The 18,953-nt window shown below is 41.8% G+C and overlaps 1 protein-coding gene across 3 annotated transcripts in view; it reads right to left on the reverse strand.

Moving 5' to 3' along the window:
* Positions 1 to 1,367: 1,367 nt before the first annotated feature.
* WDR19 (WD repeat domain 19) overlaps positions 1,368 to 18,953 on the reverse strand; it is a 77,343-nt gene continuing 59,757 nt past the window's right edge. Inside the window, exons 31-37 of one of the 3 annotated variants that reach the window (XM_077477630.1) lie at positions 17,199 to 17,323; positions 16,238 to 16,319; positions 14,560 to 14,710; positions 14,359 to 14,482; positions 10,721 to 10,797; positions 7,148 to 7,274; positions 1,368 to 4,819 (exon numbers count right to left, since the gene is read on the reverse strand). In XM_077477630.1, the coding sequence (XP_077333756.1) occupies positions 7,160 to 7,274; positions 10,721 to 10,797; positions 14,359 to 14,482; positions 14,560 to 14,710; positions 16,238 to 16,319; positions 17,199 to 17,323 (674 nt within the window). In that variant the 3' untranslated portion in view covers positions 1,368 to 4,819; positions 7,148 to 7,159. Of the gene's footprint in view, positions 4,824 to 7,147; positions 7,275 to 10,720; positions 10,798 to 14,358; positions 14,483 to 14,559; positions 14,711 to 16,237; positions 16,320 to 17,198; positions 17,324 to 18,953 lie in introns of all 3 variants that reach the window. The other 2 variants (XM_077477629.1, XM_077477631.1) reach the window with 2 other exon arrangements.

An 18,953-nucleotide genomic window follows, 5' to 3' on the forward strand; every position in this document is an offset into this window, starting at 1 on the left:
CACATTGTATAATAAACCTTCATTGGTTAATCTGCACAAACAGTAAATCCAGCATTAAAAAAAATAAACACCAAACAACTGGTGATACAAGGTAAAAAAAAAAATCACGTGATCTAAAATGTAAAAGAAAGCAATATGGGGAGCAGAGTGTGCTTTCCCTACGTGTTTTGACCGCAAAGTCTTCTACTGGTTGTCCTCGTGAAAATACTTATCTACTGGCTATTCTACTGCTAGTATTACAAATAAGGAGTTCTGACTTTCAGATCTGCCTGTGGAGTCTTTGACTCTAAAATGAAGCCAGTTGGTGACTATAACAGCCAGAAAACTTTTTTTTTTGGAAGGAAGCCAGCATCATATTTATTTTATGACAGATTGATACCTTTTATGCATCGGAGATCACCTCTGTATTATTTAAGGGGAACAATGCTTTACATATGCAGCACTGGGTGCCTCAGTGTCCAAGCTCCATCACATGGACAGGGAAGAAAATGTCCATTTAGCCACATATCTCATGCAAACCCATGCAAGTCTAAGCAACCCGTTCACTCCAAAGCCAGCCCGTTACTTTTGGCAGGGAAACATAGTAAAATTAGAACTACATCCATGTTGGAATGTACCGGGAAGAAAATTTCCATATGAGCCGCACATTACAAACAAGCTCTTCAATGGGTTGGAGGCCTGGCTGGCGCCCAGGCTGAGGCTTACACTTTATTTATTTTTTCACCTGGGGTTTGCAGAGATGTGTGGCTCATATGGACATTTTCTTCTCTGTACATGCCTCCCAACATGGAAGGACTGGAATTTCACTTGATTTCCCTGGACAGGCTTGCATGGGCAAAGCACAGCCTCTTGTTAATGTGCAGGAAAATTGTCCCAAATATTGCTTCCAACAATTGCAGTAAAGCAATTAATGTTTCTGTAGGCAGAGTTAATGCAACATTTTCATGTATAATTATTCCCAGTTACCGTTGATACTAAATCTTGTGTTTTAGTATAGCTATTTTCAGTTGCTGTGAGGTGGGTTCTGAACTTTCTGCTAAAAAAACAACTGAGCAATGGTGGGAGCTAGGTGAGGCTGCATCCACTATGGCTTCACCTGATCTTGATAAATGTAAGGGATCTGTTGGATTGCAGTATCTTTTCCTATGACTTTTCCACTCGTTTTGTACACCAGTACAATTTACAGTGACCTCCATTTTTCTGCACAGGATAAACACTGCAAAATCATTACATAGGCACACAGAAAGAAATACAACACCCACAAAAATGTGTGCAAATGTGCGTTACTACACATACATTTTCAGTGTAATTTTAAATAAAATGTAAATGGTAAGAAGTCAGGGGAATGTGAATGCAAAACCAGGCTCATGTGTTATTTTTTTTTTTTTTTTTTTAAGAAATCTTTATTTAAAATAAATGCCATATCCATTGTAAGAAATATATACAAAATGTTGAGGTTTTATACAAAAGTGGAACAAGTTAACATTTACCCACACACATTCCATCAGAAGCCAAACAGCTGCCAGGCCTAGAACAGAAATAAATAAAAATTATATTTTATATATATTCTAGTGCAGCAAACATGCATCGTTTTTGGTTGACATGTTATGGAACCTAAATTGGTGAGGCTAGAAAGCAGCTCCTGGCTCCCAATGAACTGGGATGTAAAACAACCAAGTAGTTCAACTACATACAGTGCCTTAAAGCGGAGGTCCACCCTAAAGTGGACCTCCGCTCATCGGAACCCTCCCCCCCTCGGGCGCCACAATTGGCACCTTTCAGGGGGGAGGGGGGTGCAGATACCTGTACAGTACAGGTATCTGCACCCACTTCCGGGATAGCTCTCTGCGGAAAGGGGCGTAGATTACGCCCCTTTCCGCAAGTGCCCCGCTGCCTGCTGGGAAACACACAGATCCCAGAGGCAGCAGGGACCGTCCTTATTGCGCAGCGCGATTCGCGCATGCGCAGTAGGGAACCTGGAAATGAAGCCGAAAGGCTCAGTTTCCTGATTCCCATACCCAAGATGGCGGCGGCAGCACCTTACAGACTATCTAGAGATCGGCTTCGGGTGCCGACATCGCGGGCGCGCTGGACAGGTAAGTGTCACTATTTTAAAAGTCAGCAGCTGCAGTATTTGTAGCTGCTGGCTCTTAAAAAAAACAAAACAAAAAAAAACGCGGAGTCCCGGAGGACTCCCGCTTTAACCGCTTCATCCCCGGAAGATTTGGCTGCTGAATGACCAAGCCATTTTTTGCGATTCAGCACTGCGTAGTTTTAACTGACAATTGTGTGGTTGTGCAACACTGTACCCAACCAAAATTTTATGTCCTTTTTCTCCCCACAAATAGAGCTTTCTTTTGGTGTTATTTGATCATCTCTGTGTTTTTTATTTTTTGCGCTATAAACAAAAAAAAAAGGGCAACAATTTTGAAAAAAATAAACACATTTTGTACTTTTTGCTATAATAACTATCCCCATTTATTTTTAATTTTTTTCAAAAAAGCAAATTTTTTCTCAGTTTAGGCTGATATGTATTCTTCTACATATTTATGGTAATAAAAATAACAATAAGCGTGTATTGATTGGTTTTCACAAAAGTTATAGCATCCCCAAAATAGGGGATATATTTATAGCATTTTTATTATTAATGGCGGCGATCTGCGATTCTTAGCGGACTGCGACATTATGGCAGACGCATCGGACAATTTTGACATTTTTTGGACCACGGTGCATTTTTATAGCACTGATCGCTGTATAATGCCATATTACTGTAAAAATTTCACTGGCAAGGGAGGGGTTAACTGTGTTCTAATTGAAGGTGATGGGGACTGTCTAAGGGCGATGACAGATTGTGTGTTCATACCTTGTATGAACACACAATCTGTCTCTTCTCCCCTCAGAGAACCAGGATCTGTGTGTATACACACACAAATCCCAGTTCGCTGTATGTTATGAGTGATCGCGGGAGCCCGGCGGTTGCATCAGCTCCGGGGGCAAGCAGTGGGCGTGCCCCTAGTGGCCACAGAGTGAAGCAATGTTACATAATGTTGTTTTGCCCAGCTGTGCCATTCTGCCGTAGTAAAACTGCAACGGCTGGTTGGCAAGTGTTTAAAAAGTATTCATACCCCTTGAAATTTTCCACATTGTCATGTTACAACCAAAAATGTAAATGTATTTTATGGGATAGACCAACACAAAGTGGCACATAATTGTGAAGTGGAAGGAAAGTGACAATTGGTTTTCAAATTTTTTTTACAAATAAATATCTGAAAAGTATGGAGTGTATTTGTATTCAGCCCCGAGTCAATAATTTGTAGAAACGCCTTTCGCTGCAAATCTTTTTAGGTATGTCTTTACACATCTAGAGTGACATTTTTGCCAAAATAGCTCAAGCTCTGTCAATTTTTAAGTCTTGCCACAGATTCACAATTGGATTTAGGTCTGGACTTTAACTGGGCCATTCTAACACATGAATATGATTTGATCTAAACCATTCCTTAGTATCTGGCTGTATGTTTAGTGTTGTCGTCCTGCTGGAAGGTGAACCTCCACCCCAGTCTCAAGTCTTTTGCAGACTAACAGGTTTTCTTCTAAGATTGCCCTGTATTTGGCTCCATCCATCAACTCTGACCAGCTTCCCTGTCCCTGCTGAAGAAAAGCATACCCACAACATGATGCTGCCACCACCATGTTTCAGTGGTGTGTTCAGGGTGATGTTCAGTTAGTTTTCTGCCACAGAATTTTGCTTTTAGGCCAAACAGTTACATTTTGGTGTCATCTGACCAGAGCACCTTCTTCCACATGTTTGCTGTGTCCCCCACATGGCTTCTCACATACTGCAAACGGGACTTTTTATGGGTTTTTCAGCAATGGCTTTCTTCTTGCCACTCTTCCATAAAGGCCAGATTTGTGGAATATATGACTAATAGTCTTGTGGACAGATTCTCCCACCTGAGATGTGGATCTCTGCACCTCCTCCTGAGTTCCTATACTTCTTTGATGAATGCTCTCCTTGCCATGTCTTGGTAAGTTTGCAGTTGTGCTATACTCTTTGCATCTTCGGATGATGGATTGAACAGTGCTCTGTGAGACGTTCAAAGCTTGGGATATTAAATTTTTTTATTTTTTTTGACTTTTAGAACCTAACCCTGCTTTAAACTTCTCCACAACTTTATCTCTGACCTGTCTGGTGTGTTCATTGGCCTTCTTGATAAGGTTTCACTAAGGTTCTCTAACAAACCTCTCAGGGCTTCGCAGAACAGCTGTATTTATACTGAGATTAAATTACACACAGGTGAACTCTTTCCTAATTAGATGACTTCTGAAGGCAATTGGTTCCACTAGATTTCAGTTAGGAGTATCAGAGTAAAGGGAGCTAAATACAAATGCATGACACACTTTTCACATTTATTTGTAAAAAAATTTATACTTTTTCAAGGCACTGTAATGGCTACTGGGAGGGTAGCAGGAGATTAATTTAAGTGTTGGTATTAGATTCCATAAATAACTGCAAGGAAGTGAGACTTCTATTGACTGGCAAAAGACCTAATGAGGAGCTCCCGTCATTGTGGAAAATTTTTAAACGAAGCAGCTACAAATACTGTAGCTGCTGACTTTTAATAAAAAAAAAAAAAAAAACACGCTTCCAGGGATTCAGCACTGTCATCCCTCAGGCTGGTTCTTTGGTGGTCTTCAGGTCCCCCTCGGGCCTGCTATCTTGCTTGTGGGAAGATGGCTGTGATGTGTTTCACGACAGGCTTCCCACTGGGCATGCCCAAGTCTAGCTGTGCTTTCTGAACAGTCCTGGCATTGTGAATCCCTGTCTGAAAAAAAAAAAGTCCTTTATTCAGCTTTAATGCATTCTTAGACAGCGTCATGGAACATACATGATTATTAAGAACACATCATCTTCAGTCGCGGTAAAGAGCTTATGATATAGGTTCTTTACTATGTATTCAGCTGTGTCCAATCACAGCTAGTCACAGTGTATATAAGAAGAGCCGGTTATTGGCATTCCTCTCCTCACGCTAACAGCATGAGAGGAGAGCCGATAAGTGGCTTTCCCCAGTGGGGATCTGCACCAATAATCAGTGATGTCTTTCAAGGAGAAAAATTACTTATTTACAAAATTTTAGAACCAAAAAAAAAAAAAAAAATTCTACATTTTCGGTCTTTTTCTGTTTAGCAAAAAATAAAAAAAATCCAGTGGTGAATACCACCAAAACAAAGCAATGTTTTATCTTTTTTTTTTTTTTTTTTATAAAAAATTAAATAAAAAAAATGTTTGGGTACTGTGTTGCATGATCGCGCAATTGTCATTCAAAGTATGATGGCAATGATAACTGGCCTGGGCAGGAAGGGGGTAAAAGTGCCTGGTATTGAAGTTGTTAATGTGAAATATACTAAAATGAATATGCTGCAAGCTGAGTTAAAATTGCCCTGGCATGTGTACAGCCCCGTTGGGCTCCAATGAGAGAATTTAAGGAGGACTCAACCACCTATTTTGCTACACTAAAATATGAAAATAATAAGGGTAAATCCTAGTGCTATTCCAATTGGGCAATTATTTGTTCCACCTATATCCTGAGATAGCACCTCTGATGTCAGCGTATGACGAATGTCTCACCATTTAGTCACATGACCACAAAGTCCCAGCTCCATTGGCTGGGGGGGTAATGGCTAAAAAGTAAGCTTGGCAGTTTCCGCTGACATCACAGTTTCCAGGAGCGCTTTCACTACATGGAGACCTGTGTCACTCAAGCTGAGCATGGCTGGGTAGGGGTTTGCTGTGTCGGCAACAATCTACTGCTGTGCACCAGCATGGTGACCTGTGGGTTCCAAGGAGGAAGCAGAGATACAAACTGGCCATGCTAGCACGGATCTGCTTCTATGCTTGGTGTGGTCAGAAACCTACATGTACAGTTTCTTTATGAAATGGACTGGCTGCCATTTTAATATGAACATTGAGGAAAATGGGAACTGCCATTGTTGATTTCCTGGCTGTCATGCTGAACCAATATTCAATAAGTATAACATTTTAAATGAATGGCCTCAAACAAATTTGCTGCTAAGAACCTCTGAATTTTATAATCTCCATACCAGGTCTGTGACTTCTTAAAGTGGTTGTAAACCGCAGTTGTCAAAAAAAAAATATTTCCCTGCGAGGCAATGTCACAATGTGCTAGTATGCATTGCATACTAGAACATTATGAGAAATTTACCTTAGAACGAAGCTCTCCAGCGCCGTACTGTCATTGCTGAAAGGGCTTTCGTCTCCCCCCCGTTCTTCCTTTCAGGTTTGTGGCCTCTGCCTACATGAGTGGCCAGGGGCACGATGACATCACTCCCGTGCATGCTTACAGCACAGGGGTCTGGCGCTGTATGCCTTCAGAGCACATGCGCCGGTGTGATGTCATGGCTGCATGCATTCTGAAGATTTCCTAAACTACAGGTAAGCCTATATAATAAGTGGTGTAACAGAGTTTATTACGAATTTAAAGTATTGAAGGCAGTGGGTCATCACAATAGGCAAGCGTGTTTACAATATGGTTAGCAATGACAGCCCTTGTAGTCTTCTCATGGCAAGTTAACTTTAACTGCATACAAAAAGCAGTGGCAAATGTAAGTTTTTTTTTTTTTTTTTTTTTTTTTTTACCTACCTTCCTTTTTCAATTAAAACTCCCATCCATATCTCCATGCTTTATTTTATGGCCATGGCCATCTTGGGTAAGGCAGATAATTCATGTAGCATTTGCTTCCTGGAATCCATTTGCCCTTAGCTCAGGGCTAAAAGGCTGACAGCCGGAGGGAGGGGGGGGGGGGGGGGGGTCTGAGAGGAAAGCTGCAGATGATGAAGGCAAGTGAACTAACCATAGTGTCAGGGCTGAGTAGCCATGGTAAATGTGGTCAGTTTACAGGGGAGGGCAGAACCAGGCAGGATCAGCCAGGTATTTCAGGTGATACAAGTGGCCAAATTACACAGCACAAGCACTGTGCTGCATAACATGCTTTAAATGAACAGAATCCTTTTTTTTTTTTGGGGGGGGGGGGGGGGGGTGGTTACAAACGCTTTAAGTCCACATATATCACAAACAGCTAACACACTATAATTGCATAGACTACAGAGTTACGAAACACGGCTCCTTACATTATCCAAGTATTACTGATCATCCTGATCCTGTTTGAGATACACAGAGCAGTCAGACACCTTCTTTAGCTGATCATCTGTTACTCTTTCTGAACACATGGGACAGATGCTTTCTGATTCCAGCAATCTGAAGAAAAATAAGAGATTATTTACATCATTCAGAATTCCTCATGAGCAGATTTTCTCATAGCAATACTAGTAGTGATTACACTATAACACCAAAATGTAGGCCAAAAAATAAAAATGCATGGAAACTTTCAACATCTATACCATATATACAAAATTATCGGCACCAAAATGTCCTTTTCCTTAGCACCTCACTGGTCTATTTATTTAATTTCGTTTCAATGTTTTTATTAAAGCATTTTACAAAAGAGAATACAAAATGTTTATAAAGAACATATATACTACCAAATACATACTAAATGGGTAAGTATCTAGACCAGGGATCTTTCCATATACAGATAAAGATACGCATTTCAATGTAAAATTAAAGTTAGCTCATAATGCTTAGTTGTATGCATTATTGAAAGGGGTCAACTCCTTCAAAAGGAGGAAGCTTCATTGCCCGTCCCCCTACAGGAACATTCTCCACTCAGGGTCTCACAGAGAACCGGTAAGAAGGTTCTCATATGACTACAGCAAAGACCCGAAAAAGGAGAAGAAAGTAAAGTTGAGGAGAAAAGTAGGGAATGACCTCGCGCTCCGAATCCGCTCTAAGGCTTGATTCACATCTATGCATGTTGCTTTTGAGCGTTTCTGCATTGCTTTTTGTGGTGCTTACCGCGTTTTTTTTTTTTTTTTTTACAGTGTGGTTGCTTAGCAACCAGCTATATACAGTGTAAAAAAAAAAAAACTAATCGTGGTAAAAACGCGGTACTTGCATTTTGGATGCAGGTCCATTGATGTCTATTACATGCAAAATGCTGTATTTTGCATGAAAAAAAAGTCCCCGACCCTTTCCAAAAACACAGAGGCCCAAAAATGCATTGATGTGAACATGTTCCATAGGAACCCATGTTAAAAAAATTCCCTGCATTTCTGCAAAATGCATCAAAAAACGCGTTAGTGTGAATCAAGCCTAAGGCTGGATTCACACCTATGCAGTTTTAGTGCATTTTGCACTAGAAAGTGTTCCATAGGAAACCATGATAAATGGAATGTAGTGCAAATCTACAGAATGCAAAAAGCACTAAATCTGCATAGGTGTGAATTCAGCCTAATCAGGTATAGATCGAGGATCTCCAGTAAGATGTCACTTCCGGGCAATGGAACGCACGGGGAATTCAGCAAAGGCTTTCTAGGTGGAAGGATGTTTCCCCCATGTGGAGAGCTCCACCTGTTTAAGGTTATTATTAATAATTTATTACATTCCCTATAAAAGACCTTCAACATATGTCACAGTCACGCCCCTGAAGATGCACAATCGTGACGAAACCTTGGGTGTATGAGGGACTAGTGACATGCGGAGAAGTGCGGGAGTGGCTTCCATTCTTTGTGATGGTTATGTTCTTATTTTTACGCTGGTAAAACTTCACACAAAATGTGAGTGTATTTCTATTAGAATCTATGAATAAAGAATGTTCGAATTTTTATGGTATTTGCGCAATGAGATTGTTTCTTTCATTCCCGCATGGACCATTGAATTACTATTGAGGATTGGGCACTGATAGGCGGCATTGTATTTTATTCTTTTGTACTGATGGATGCCAATCAGTGCCAAACAATGCATGCCAATTAGTGATGCCCATTGTGGGCACTGACTGGCATCCCTGGTGGTCTAGGGTGGCATACCTGGTGGTTCAGTGTGGGCATCCTTGGGGGGCTACGCTGATAATCGATCAGCACAGACCCCCCCCCCCCCGTCAGAGGAGCAGCCAATCGGCTCTCCTCTACTCACGTCTGACAGACGCGAGTGAGGAAAAGCCTTTCAACAGCTCTTCCTATTTACACTGTGATCAGCCGTCGGAGACTCTTTATCGAGATTGTAGTTGCGGGGTGTCAGACTGACACCCCGCAACAATGATCGTCGCGATGCGCAGCCCCGGGGGCGCGCAGCGGCTCAAAATCCTGAGGACATCATATGATGCCCAGTCAGGATTTTGAAACCACTTTGCCGCCGTCATTTGCCTATAGGGCGGGCAGCAAGTGGTTAAAGTGGAACCAAACCAGAACTAAATGGAGTTAACGGTTTCCTAAAACAGTTACATTCAAGTCATGCTGTGAATGATAACTGTCACAGTTGCTTGTGCTCTCATCCAATTTGCCAAGCCACTAAATGGCTGGTGTTATTATTATTATTATACAGGATTTATATAGCACCGACAGTTTACGCAGCGCTTTACAACATTAGGGCAGACATTACAATACAATTCAATACAGGGAGAATCAGAGGGCCCTGCTCGTTAGAACTTATAATCTAGGAGTGTTATAACTGATTACATGTGCAGCACCATGCAACTGCAGATCATAGGCTTAAATGGCAGCTTCCATGAATGTAAAGGATAGGAGGGTTTAGTTCTGCTTAAAGTGATTGTAAAGTCTTGGTTCTTTTTCTATAAAAATAATAAACATGTCATACTTACCTGTTCTGTGCAGTTTGTTTTGCACAGAGCAGCCCAGATCCTTCGGCTCTCCTTGCCCCTCCCTCCAGTTCAGTGCCCCAGCAGCAAGCAGCTTGCTATGGGGGCATCTGAGCCCAGCAGAAGCTCCATGTGTCCATTCAGACACGGAGCCCTGGTTCGGCCCCGCCCCTTCTCTCTCCTGATTGGCTGTCTGACTTTGATTGACATCAATGGCATCGCTGCTGTGCCAATCAGGAGGGAGAGTCCTGGACGGCCAAGGCACTCATGGACATAGCTGGATAGAGATGGGGCTCAGGTAAGTATTGGGGTGCTGCTGCACACAGAAGTTTTTTTTTTATCTTAACTACTTGCCGACCAGCCGCCGTCGTTATACGGAGGCAAGTCGACTCTCCTGTACCAAACACCGTAGCTGTATGGTGGCTCACGCAGTTGCGGGCGCTGCGGGTCGGGCAGACTTGATGTCTATAACAGAGATGTGATAACTTTTGCGCAAACCAATCGATATACATCTATTGCGATTTTTTTTTTTACCAAGAATATGTAGAAGAATATATAATCGGCATAAACTGATGAAGAAATTTTGTTTATTTATACTTTTTTTTTTGGGATAGCAAAAAGTTAAAAAATATATATTTTTTTTTCAAAATTGTTGCTCTTTGTATATAGAGCAAATAAAAACCACAGAGGTGATCAAATACCACCAAAAGAAAGTTCTATTTGTGGGGAAAAAAAGGACGTCAATTTTGTTTGGGAACAGCATTGCACAACCGCGCAATTGTCAGTTAAAGCGAAGCAGTGACGCAAAAAATGGCCTGTCATTAAGGGGGCAAATCCTTCCTGTCCTTAAGTGGTTAATGCATAGAATGCATTAGGATTAAAAAACCTTCTGACTTTACAACCTCTTTAATGTCTATTCATAATTGTTTCTGTAGCATCTGACATTAGCCATTGCCCACAGGTTCCTGTCCCACAGACACACACAGCTTACTTTTTAAACTCTGAATAAAGGGCTGGAAATTCACAATGGGGGCAGATACACCAGTCATCTTTTACCATGTGTCGGCCCTAAAAAAGAAAAAAAAAATACATTTGTGAATTTAAATCCTGTACATGGCTTTAAGAAGCTTAAATTTTACTTTCCAATGTTATGTATAACAAATTCTGTACACTGAAATATTTGTATGAATGCTTTAAAGGTATACATCCACAGCACCTGAAGATCTAGTGTGAATAGCTCTGACTCCACACAACTAGGTAAATAAAATCTGTTAGGAGAGTTGCCTGGCTGTCATGTCTGCAGGTGGTATAATTTGGGCTGCAACGCGACGCAGCATGTGTACATGCCAATCCCTTAGTGTCGGTAGTTTACCCTAACATAATATATTGGCTTTTCTTAGTAGCAAATTTGGTCACATATTTCTATAAGCATGGTTTTTATTGGGAATAATATACACGCATTTTCCTGTAATCTTTCCCAACGCAATCCTTACATAATTTGCACACCTCCCATATATTTACCCAAAAATTTACAACGCATCTGAAAAAGTATTCACAGCGCTTCACCTTTTCCATATTTTGTTATGTTACAGCCTTATTCCAAAATGGATTCAATTCATTATTTTCCTGAAAACTCTACAAACAATACCCCTAATGACAATGTGAAAGAAGTTTGTTTGAAATATTTGCAAATTTATTAAAAAACAAAAACAACAAAAAAATCCCATGTACATAAATATTCACAGCCTTTGCGCAATACTATGTTGAAGCACCTTTGGCACCAATTACAGCCTCAAGTCTTTTTGAGTATGATGCTACAAGCTTGGCACCTATTTTTGGGCAGTTTCTCCCATTCTTCTTGGCAGGACCTTTTAAGGGCAGGTTGGATGGGGAGCGTCGGTGCACAGCCATTTTCAGATCTCTCCAGAGATGTTCAATCTGGTTCAAGTCTGGGTTCTGGCTGCACCACTCAAGGACATTCACAGAGTTGTCCTGTAGCCACTCCTTTGTTATCTTAGCTGTGTGATTAGGGTCACTGTCCTATTGGAAGATGAACCTTCGCCAGTCTGAGGTCCAAAGCGCTCTGGTGCAGGTTTTCACCAAGGATGTCTCTGTACATTGCTGCATTCATCTTTCTCAATTCTGACTAGTCTCCCAGTTTCTGCCGCTGAAATATCTACCTACAGCATGATGGTACCACCAACATGCTTCCCTGTAAGAATTATATTGGCCAGGCGATGCGCGGTGCTTGGTTTCCTCCAAATACGATGCTGGCCATTCAGGCCAAAGAGTTCAATCTCTGTTTCATCAGACCAGAGAAGTTTGTTTCTCATGCTCTGAGAGTCCTTCAGGTGCCTTTTGGCAAACTCCAAGTGGCTGTCATGTGCCTTTTACTGAGGAGTCGCTTCCTTCTGGTCTGATTGGTGGAATGCTGCAGAGATGGTTGATCTTCTGGAAGTTTCTCCTCTCTCCACAGAGAAACGCTGGAGCTCTGTCAGAGTGACCATCGGGTTCTTGGTCACCTCCCTGACTAAGGCCCTTCTCCTCTGATCGCTCAGTTTGGCCAGGCAGCCTGCTCTAGGAAGAGTCCTGGTGGTTCCAAACTTCTTCTATTTACGGATGATGGAGGCCACTGTGCTCACTGGGACCTTCAATGCGACAGAAATGTTTCTATATCCTTCCCCAGATCTGTGCCTCCATACAATCCTGTCTCGGAGGTCTACACACAATTCCTTGGACTTCATGGCTTTGTTTTGTGCTCTGACATGCACTGTTACCTGTGGGACCTTATATAGACAGGTGTGTGCCTTTCCAAATCATATCCAATCAACTGAATTTACCACAGGTGGACTCCAATAAAGTTGTAGAAACATCTCAGGGATGATCAGTGGAAACCGTATACACCGCAGCAAAGGCCGTGAATACTTATGTACATGGGATTTTTTATTTTTTTTGCAAAGTTTTCAAACAAACTTCTTTCATATTGTTATTATGGGGTATTTTTTGTAGAATTATGAGAAAAACAATAATTTAATCTATTTTGGAATAAGGCTGTAACATAACAAAATGTGGAAAAAGAGAAGCGTTGTGAATACTTTCCGGATGCACTGTACCAACTAATTTTGCTGACTAAAATATCACATTAGTGTGACTTTTAATGTAGTGCGTATTTTACTTTGGGAAAAATGTTTAGCTTAGTTTTAAGGTGACATTAGGTCTGAGGGTGGCACAAAATAGAACAGGCTCTTGATTTTGACCAGTTCCAAAACCCCCAAAGAGCTGTGCACCAGCAGATCACTTCTAAGCCCTTGCACACACGGTCTGAGATTCCGACAACCAAATCCGTCGGATTTTGTCCGAAACTGTTGCATACACACGGTCGGACAAAGTTGTCAGAAAATCCGATCGTTCGAAACGTGATGACGTAATTTAGTTACGATGGGACTACGTTCAGGCTAGTAGCCAATAGCTTTGATGTAGGAATTTGATCTGAGCATGCGTGGCACTTTGTCCGATCGGATTTCTCTACACATGATCGGTAATGTCTTATCGGAGCATTTTGTCGGAAAATATTTCCGGCAAGTTGGAAAATTTGGTCCGACGGATATTCCGACGGAAACAGTCCGATGCAGACCACACACAGTCGCTCCGATCGAACACATTCTGTCGGAATCTCCGATCACGTGTACAAGGGCGTGTACAAGGGCGTGTACAGTTATGTATTTCTGCCTTCAATTAGCCTATAAAACAGTGTTATACTGCTGTAAGGAAAGGCTAGACAGAGCTGCAAAAGATTTGCTCAAGCCTCCAGTGCAAGAAGGCCCACTTCTGAGGTCACTACGTTACCTCTTTGCGTTTACATTCACTTTCACAGCGTGCTCCCTATGGAGTAATCTGTAGAAGTATCAGAAGCTCAGGAGCTGATCTTTCAGGGCTGGACTCCAGCTGTCACTGACACTCAGCGGTTCCAGCACTATGGACACCAAGCCACCAAGTGTGGTCGCATTTTTAAAACAGCACCTGGGAATCAAGTGGTTAACAGGATCCAAGTAGAAATGATTTCAGTATTCTTAGCTTAAACTAGTATTTGCATTATCTGCAATGTGTGCAGTTGTCTTTAATTGCCCATTGTTTACAATCTGTAGAATAAAGTTGGCAAACACAGTTCCCTATTCCAAGAGAACTTTAATCTACATTCCTTATTTGATAGTCTGTTTAGTACCCAATTATGTGATCATCATAACAGACAATCATGTTAATAATATGCAGTTAGGAAAGGCCATAAAAGAAAAAAAAAAAAATCAGCCTGCAGGTACCATTGCTGCTTGAAGATGGCAGGATGCCCCTAAATATGTGTTTTGCAAACACAAAAACTTTTTTTTTTTTTTTTAAACTATTCTCTATCTATTTGTCAGCCTATAATATAAAACAAGTCCGGGACACTTACTAAATCAGTGCACCAAATATATGTGGTTTCCTTAAAAACATTAGGTAGCTTAGTGATGGAGTAATCATGTCAACCAACATGTAGTAACACTGCTACATTCGGTCTTCAATGACTTCTAGCCTTGGAAGGGGTAAACAAAAGAACACTTTAATTTATGGCCCAATGACGTTAGTTGTACTCACAGTGACTATACAGTATGGCAGGTTATTCTTGCAGCCAGGGCAGAGAAGGTCGCACTCTGGGAGTTTGAAGTCACAAAATGGACAAGCGGTGCTCTCTTCTTCCACTTCAGAGGTGTCTGGACGTCTAGCAGATAAACAAGTCATTTGTAAATATAAGTGCAGCGAATAAGAAACTACATACATATCGTATCACTGTATTACCTGACCATCGCCTCAATCTTTTTCTTGTATTTGACATCTATTTTGTTGCGATATTCGGGTCGCATCAACATAGCAGCAAAACTGAAGGCAGAGTTCTTCAGACCGGCTCTATGACACTCAATCACTGTAGATGTCAAGATCGGGACTATGTCTACAATACAAAGAATGCTGTTATCGGCCTACATCAGGAAATCGGAAAAAAGTCTTAATAATCCTTGTTCTAAGGTTAAAATGTGGGATAAATGAATATTGTCTAAATACAAAAAGGTATGTGTATTAATATTTAAGTCCTGGAGACCTTTGTGTATTTCTTTCAGATCGGTGCAGCAATCAAGCATGACACAACTGCACGATGCCTCTGTGCAGAAGCTTCCCATACTAAAGACCAGCCACAACTGTGCTCTCTCCTTGTGCAGAGTGACTGGTCTTCTATCCATCCTCCTGTAGTAGATGAGCCTGCTGCGTCCCACCCATAGCTCTGCTCTCTGCACAGAAAATGTGCAGCATAATGGTGATGTCACCACTACATATACATGGTAACATCTAGGTGTGCAAAAGCATTTGGCGTACACAATGTGGATTAAATATCTTTTGTGGCTACTGAGAAATCTCTTTCAAATGAAAGGCTTTGTGCCTATAATGCAGCTTAATAACCTTGCACAACATCAGAAAGCTGCATGTAGACCAGAGCTCTTCAAAGCTGCAAGGAGTCCACATTTCATTCTACTCTATGTCTGGACAAAGGAAATAAAGTTTAAAGAGGAAGTAAACCCTGATGGGTTTACTTCCTCTTTGATTCCCTGCAAAGGTAAAGCATAATGGACTACTATGCATCGCATAGTAGTCCATTATGTGTCACTTACCTGACACAGGAGCCAGCAAACTCACCGCTGTCCCCTGTAGTTCCGAGTGTCCATCTTCTTGGTGGGTCTCCGTGGGTCTCGCTGCTCCGGCGCTGTGATTCGCCGGAGCAGCGATGACGTCACTCCCGCGCATGCGCACGGGAGCTGACACTCGCAGCATATCGCCGCAATCTGTGGCTTACCCAGTGCGCCTGCGCGCCGCTGTCTACGGCGCATGTGCCCCGTAGACAGCGGTAGCCGTCTTCAGGTAAATATCTCCTAAACCGTATAGGTTTAGGAGATATTTCTTGGCCCTACAGGTAAGCCTTAATCTAGGCTTACCTGTAGGTCAAAGTGGTTTGTAAGGGTTTACAACCACTTTAATGAACAGAAGAAAGGAATATAACTACAAACAGGTAACCCCAATATCACAAGTTTGCTCTATGGTAGAGAGTGACTAGGTGTCCCGGGAGCCGTACATCAAGTCAAGACCTGCTGTATGATAGTGAATTACAGTCTCAGCCTGGACCTCCCCCGCCAGGCCACACCCCCAAGGCAATTCACTCCACCTACCAGCACTTACTCATGGGTAAGCTCCAGTGGGCAAAGTGAAATGTGTTGGGGACGTAGCCTGGCTGAGACTGCCATTCACTATCATACAGCAGGTCTTGACTTGATGTGCGGCTTTCGGGACACCTAGTCACTTTCTACCATTGCCTGGAACATAGACGAGCTTCCTTCCCAACCAGCACTCACAGCAGTGGGCACAGGACTTCTTTCCCATACAGCCTGAGCACCTCGCACACATATCCTTGATTTGCGCTCTTGGTACTTACGGGAAGGAAATTTACTAATGTTGTTTGCCACACGTATCAGCATTCGGGCTCCTTTCATATGGTCTTGACGTTTAACATGGATCTAAAATATATTTAAAAAGTAAAGGGTTATTAAACTTCATAATATAATATTTATTTGCGCTATAAAAGCTGGAACCAAGACAGTCTGTCACCACATAAGGTCTAAAAAGGTGTAGAAAACACTTTTCCCTGATATGATAGATTGAAAAAAAAATGTAGGTAGCAAGATAGGAAAATACATGAGCTCCAAAAGGGACTATGTTGTGCAGCTAGGTGGCGAGGTGCCAGCGGTACAGTGGAACCCTTTGGAGCCACAGAAAAAAGCTATGTAACAGGTACATTTCTGGCTACCAAAAATAGATATGTCAGGGACACATCTATTATGTCACTTGTAGTTAATAGGTAAGTTGTCAAGATTTCACATTTTAAAATGGTGAGACATTTAAAGCTGAATTTTAAAGATTAGATACTTACCAGTGCTCCGAACTGTTGCGGGCTGTCGTTACTGCCATCTTGGATATGGGAGCCGGCTGTGGTTACCTGAGGAATCACATACGGCTCCCCACTGCACATGCATGAGCTTACACAGTGCTTTGTGAATGGGCTTTGGCGAGGATTGCAGAAGTGGGAGTAGGTACCAATAAAAATCAGTACTCGCTCCCCCCTCCACAAAAAAACAAACGCGTAACACACAAAGTCTCGTTTTAATGGTAACAAATTAATTTAAGTTTATGCCCAAAATAGTTATTTAAAGAAAATATCAGAGAGGACCTGTTTTAAATGCCCACAGACACTAATAAGATTCAAATTTTCTCCCAAAATTGCAATCTAAAAGTCTGAACTTGGTTGTAGACAATGCAGATAAATTTAATTGAGTATTCCAAATGAGTATTTGCAATAATATATAATATTATATATATATATATATATAAAACAATACCTTAACCAGGATGTAGCTATGGAGAATCATTAAATTTGTAGCCATTTCTGCTGGAATCTTAATTTTCTGTGTTTTCAGTTCCATATACATGCTAAAGAGAACATCATGTCCAGTCCGGTAGTTACCTTTTAATGTAGAAAAAAAAACAATGATAAGTAGCAACTTCATTAAGCTAGATGTATATTTGTTATGTGAATGGACTTTTTACAGCTGCTGGTTTAAAGAGTACCAACACTAGCACTTGCACTGCTGTCTTTCGTGATGTACTACAAACACATCTGAATCTGGTGCCTGAGCATCGTTCAGTAATATCCAACACAGCCCTCAGAAAGCAGGGTGCCAAGTGTTTGTAACATTCTCTGCTTTCCAGCACTGAAAGCCCACAGTACAGTTAAATTCCTGGCCTTAGGGAGAGACAGTGACATGGGAATGTGGTATCAGGTATGTTATCACCAATGCTGGGCACTAAATTGTTTCGAGGAGCTGTCATTGATCGGGGGGGGGGGGGGGGGGGAGTGGTGTTGGGGATCTGTTACAGATCACCAGTGGTTGATTGAGAATTACTAATATGGTGGTGGTTGAGGTTAATTTACACCAATGCTTGGTCTCCGACAGCAGTTCTAAGGGGGTTATTAATGCGGCCACTGCCAGCAATTCTGAGGGTTATTATTGCAATGTCTGGCACCAATGAAAGGGGTTGTTAATGCAGCAACTTGCACCAATGCTGAGGGTTATTATTTTCATCTCTGACACCAATGCTGGGGGTTATTGCTGTCTCTGACATCAATGCTGGGGGTTATTGCTGTCTCTGACACCAACGCTGGGGGTTATTGCTGCATCTGACACCAATGCTGGGGGTTATTGCTGTCTCTGACACCAATGCTGGGGGTTATTGCTGTCTCTGACACCAATGCTGGGGGTTATTGCTGTCTCTGACATCAATGCTGGGGGTTATTTCTGTCTCTGACACCAACGCTGGGGGTTATTGCTGCATATGACACCAATGCTGGGGGTTATTGCTGTCTCTGACACCAATGCTGGGGGTTATTGCTGTCTCTGACATCAATGCTGGGGGTTATTGCTGTCTCTGACATCAATGCTGGGGGTTATTGCTGCATATGACACCAATGCCGGGGGTTATTGCTGCATATGACACCAATGCTGCAGTTATTGCATTCACTGACACCATTACTGGGGTGTTCTGATTGAGGCCCTTAACACAAATGATGGGGCTTACTTTAATCCCACTTCAATCATTGTACATCGCAATATGCTGCAAAAAAATGCAGTAGGGTCGAAATTTTTTGGTGTCAAGGTGCATTACAGCTCATTCATTTTGCAAGGGCTGCCCAACTTGACTCAATGCACCTCTAGACTACTATTGTGTGGTTCTCTCAAAGTGTCGGGGGCAACACTTGAAGCCCTATAATTTTCAAGTTGACCATCACTGCTCTATATCCACTTCAAGCCAATGAGACTGGTTGGTTGAAGGTGTTTGCACCCCAATAACAATGTCAGGTTCAGGCTATTATGTATTAAAAGGCCACTATATATAAATACTGCTGAGTTTAAGTAACAAGGTTAAAATTCTATTCCTTTTTGAGATTTCACTTCAGAACAAAAAGGATTATCAACCTGAAAAATAATGTACCTACTGGCAGGATCAACTGGTGATAAAACTACGTTATGGGAAACTGACAGCATGCATCATATATAATCAGCCTTGGCACACTAGAAAGGTCATTATCACACAGA

The sequence above is a fragment of the Lithobates pipiens genome, unplaced genomic scaffold (genome assembly GCF_037356315.1).
Source record: "Lithobates pipiens isolate NorthernLeopardFrog02 unplaced genomic scaffold, aLitPip1_a1.2 Scaffold_13, whole genome shotgun sequence".
NCBI lineage: Eukaryota > Metazoa > Chordata > Amphibia > Anura > Ranidae > Lithobates > Lithobates pipiens.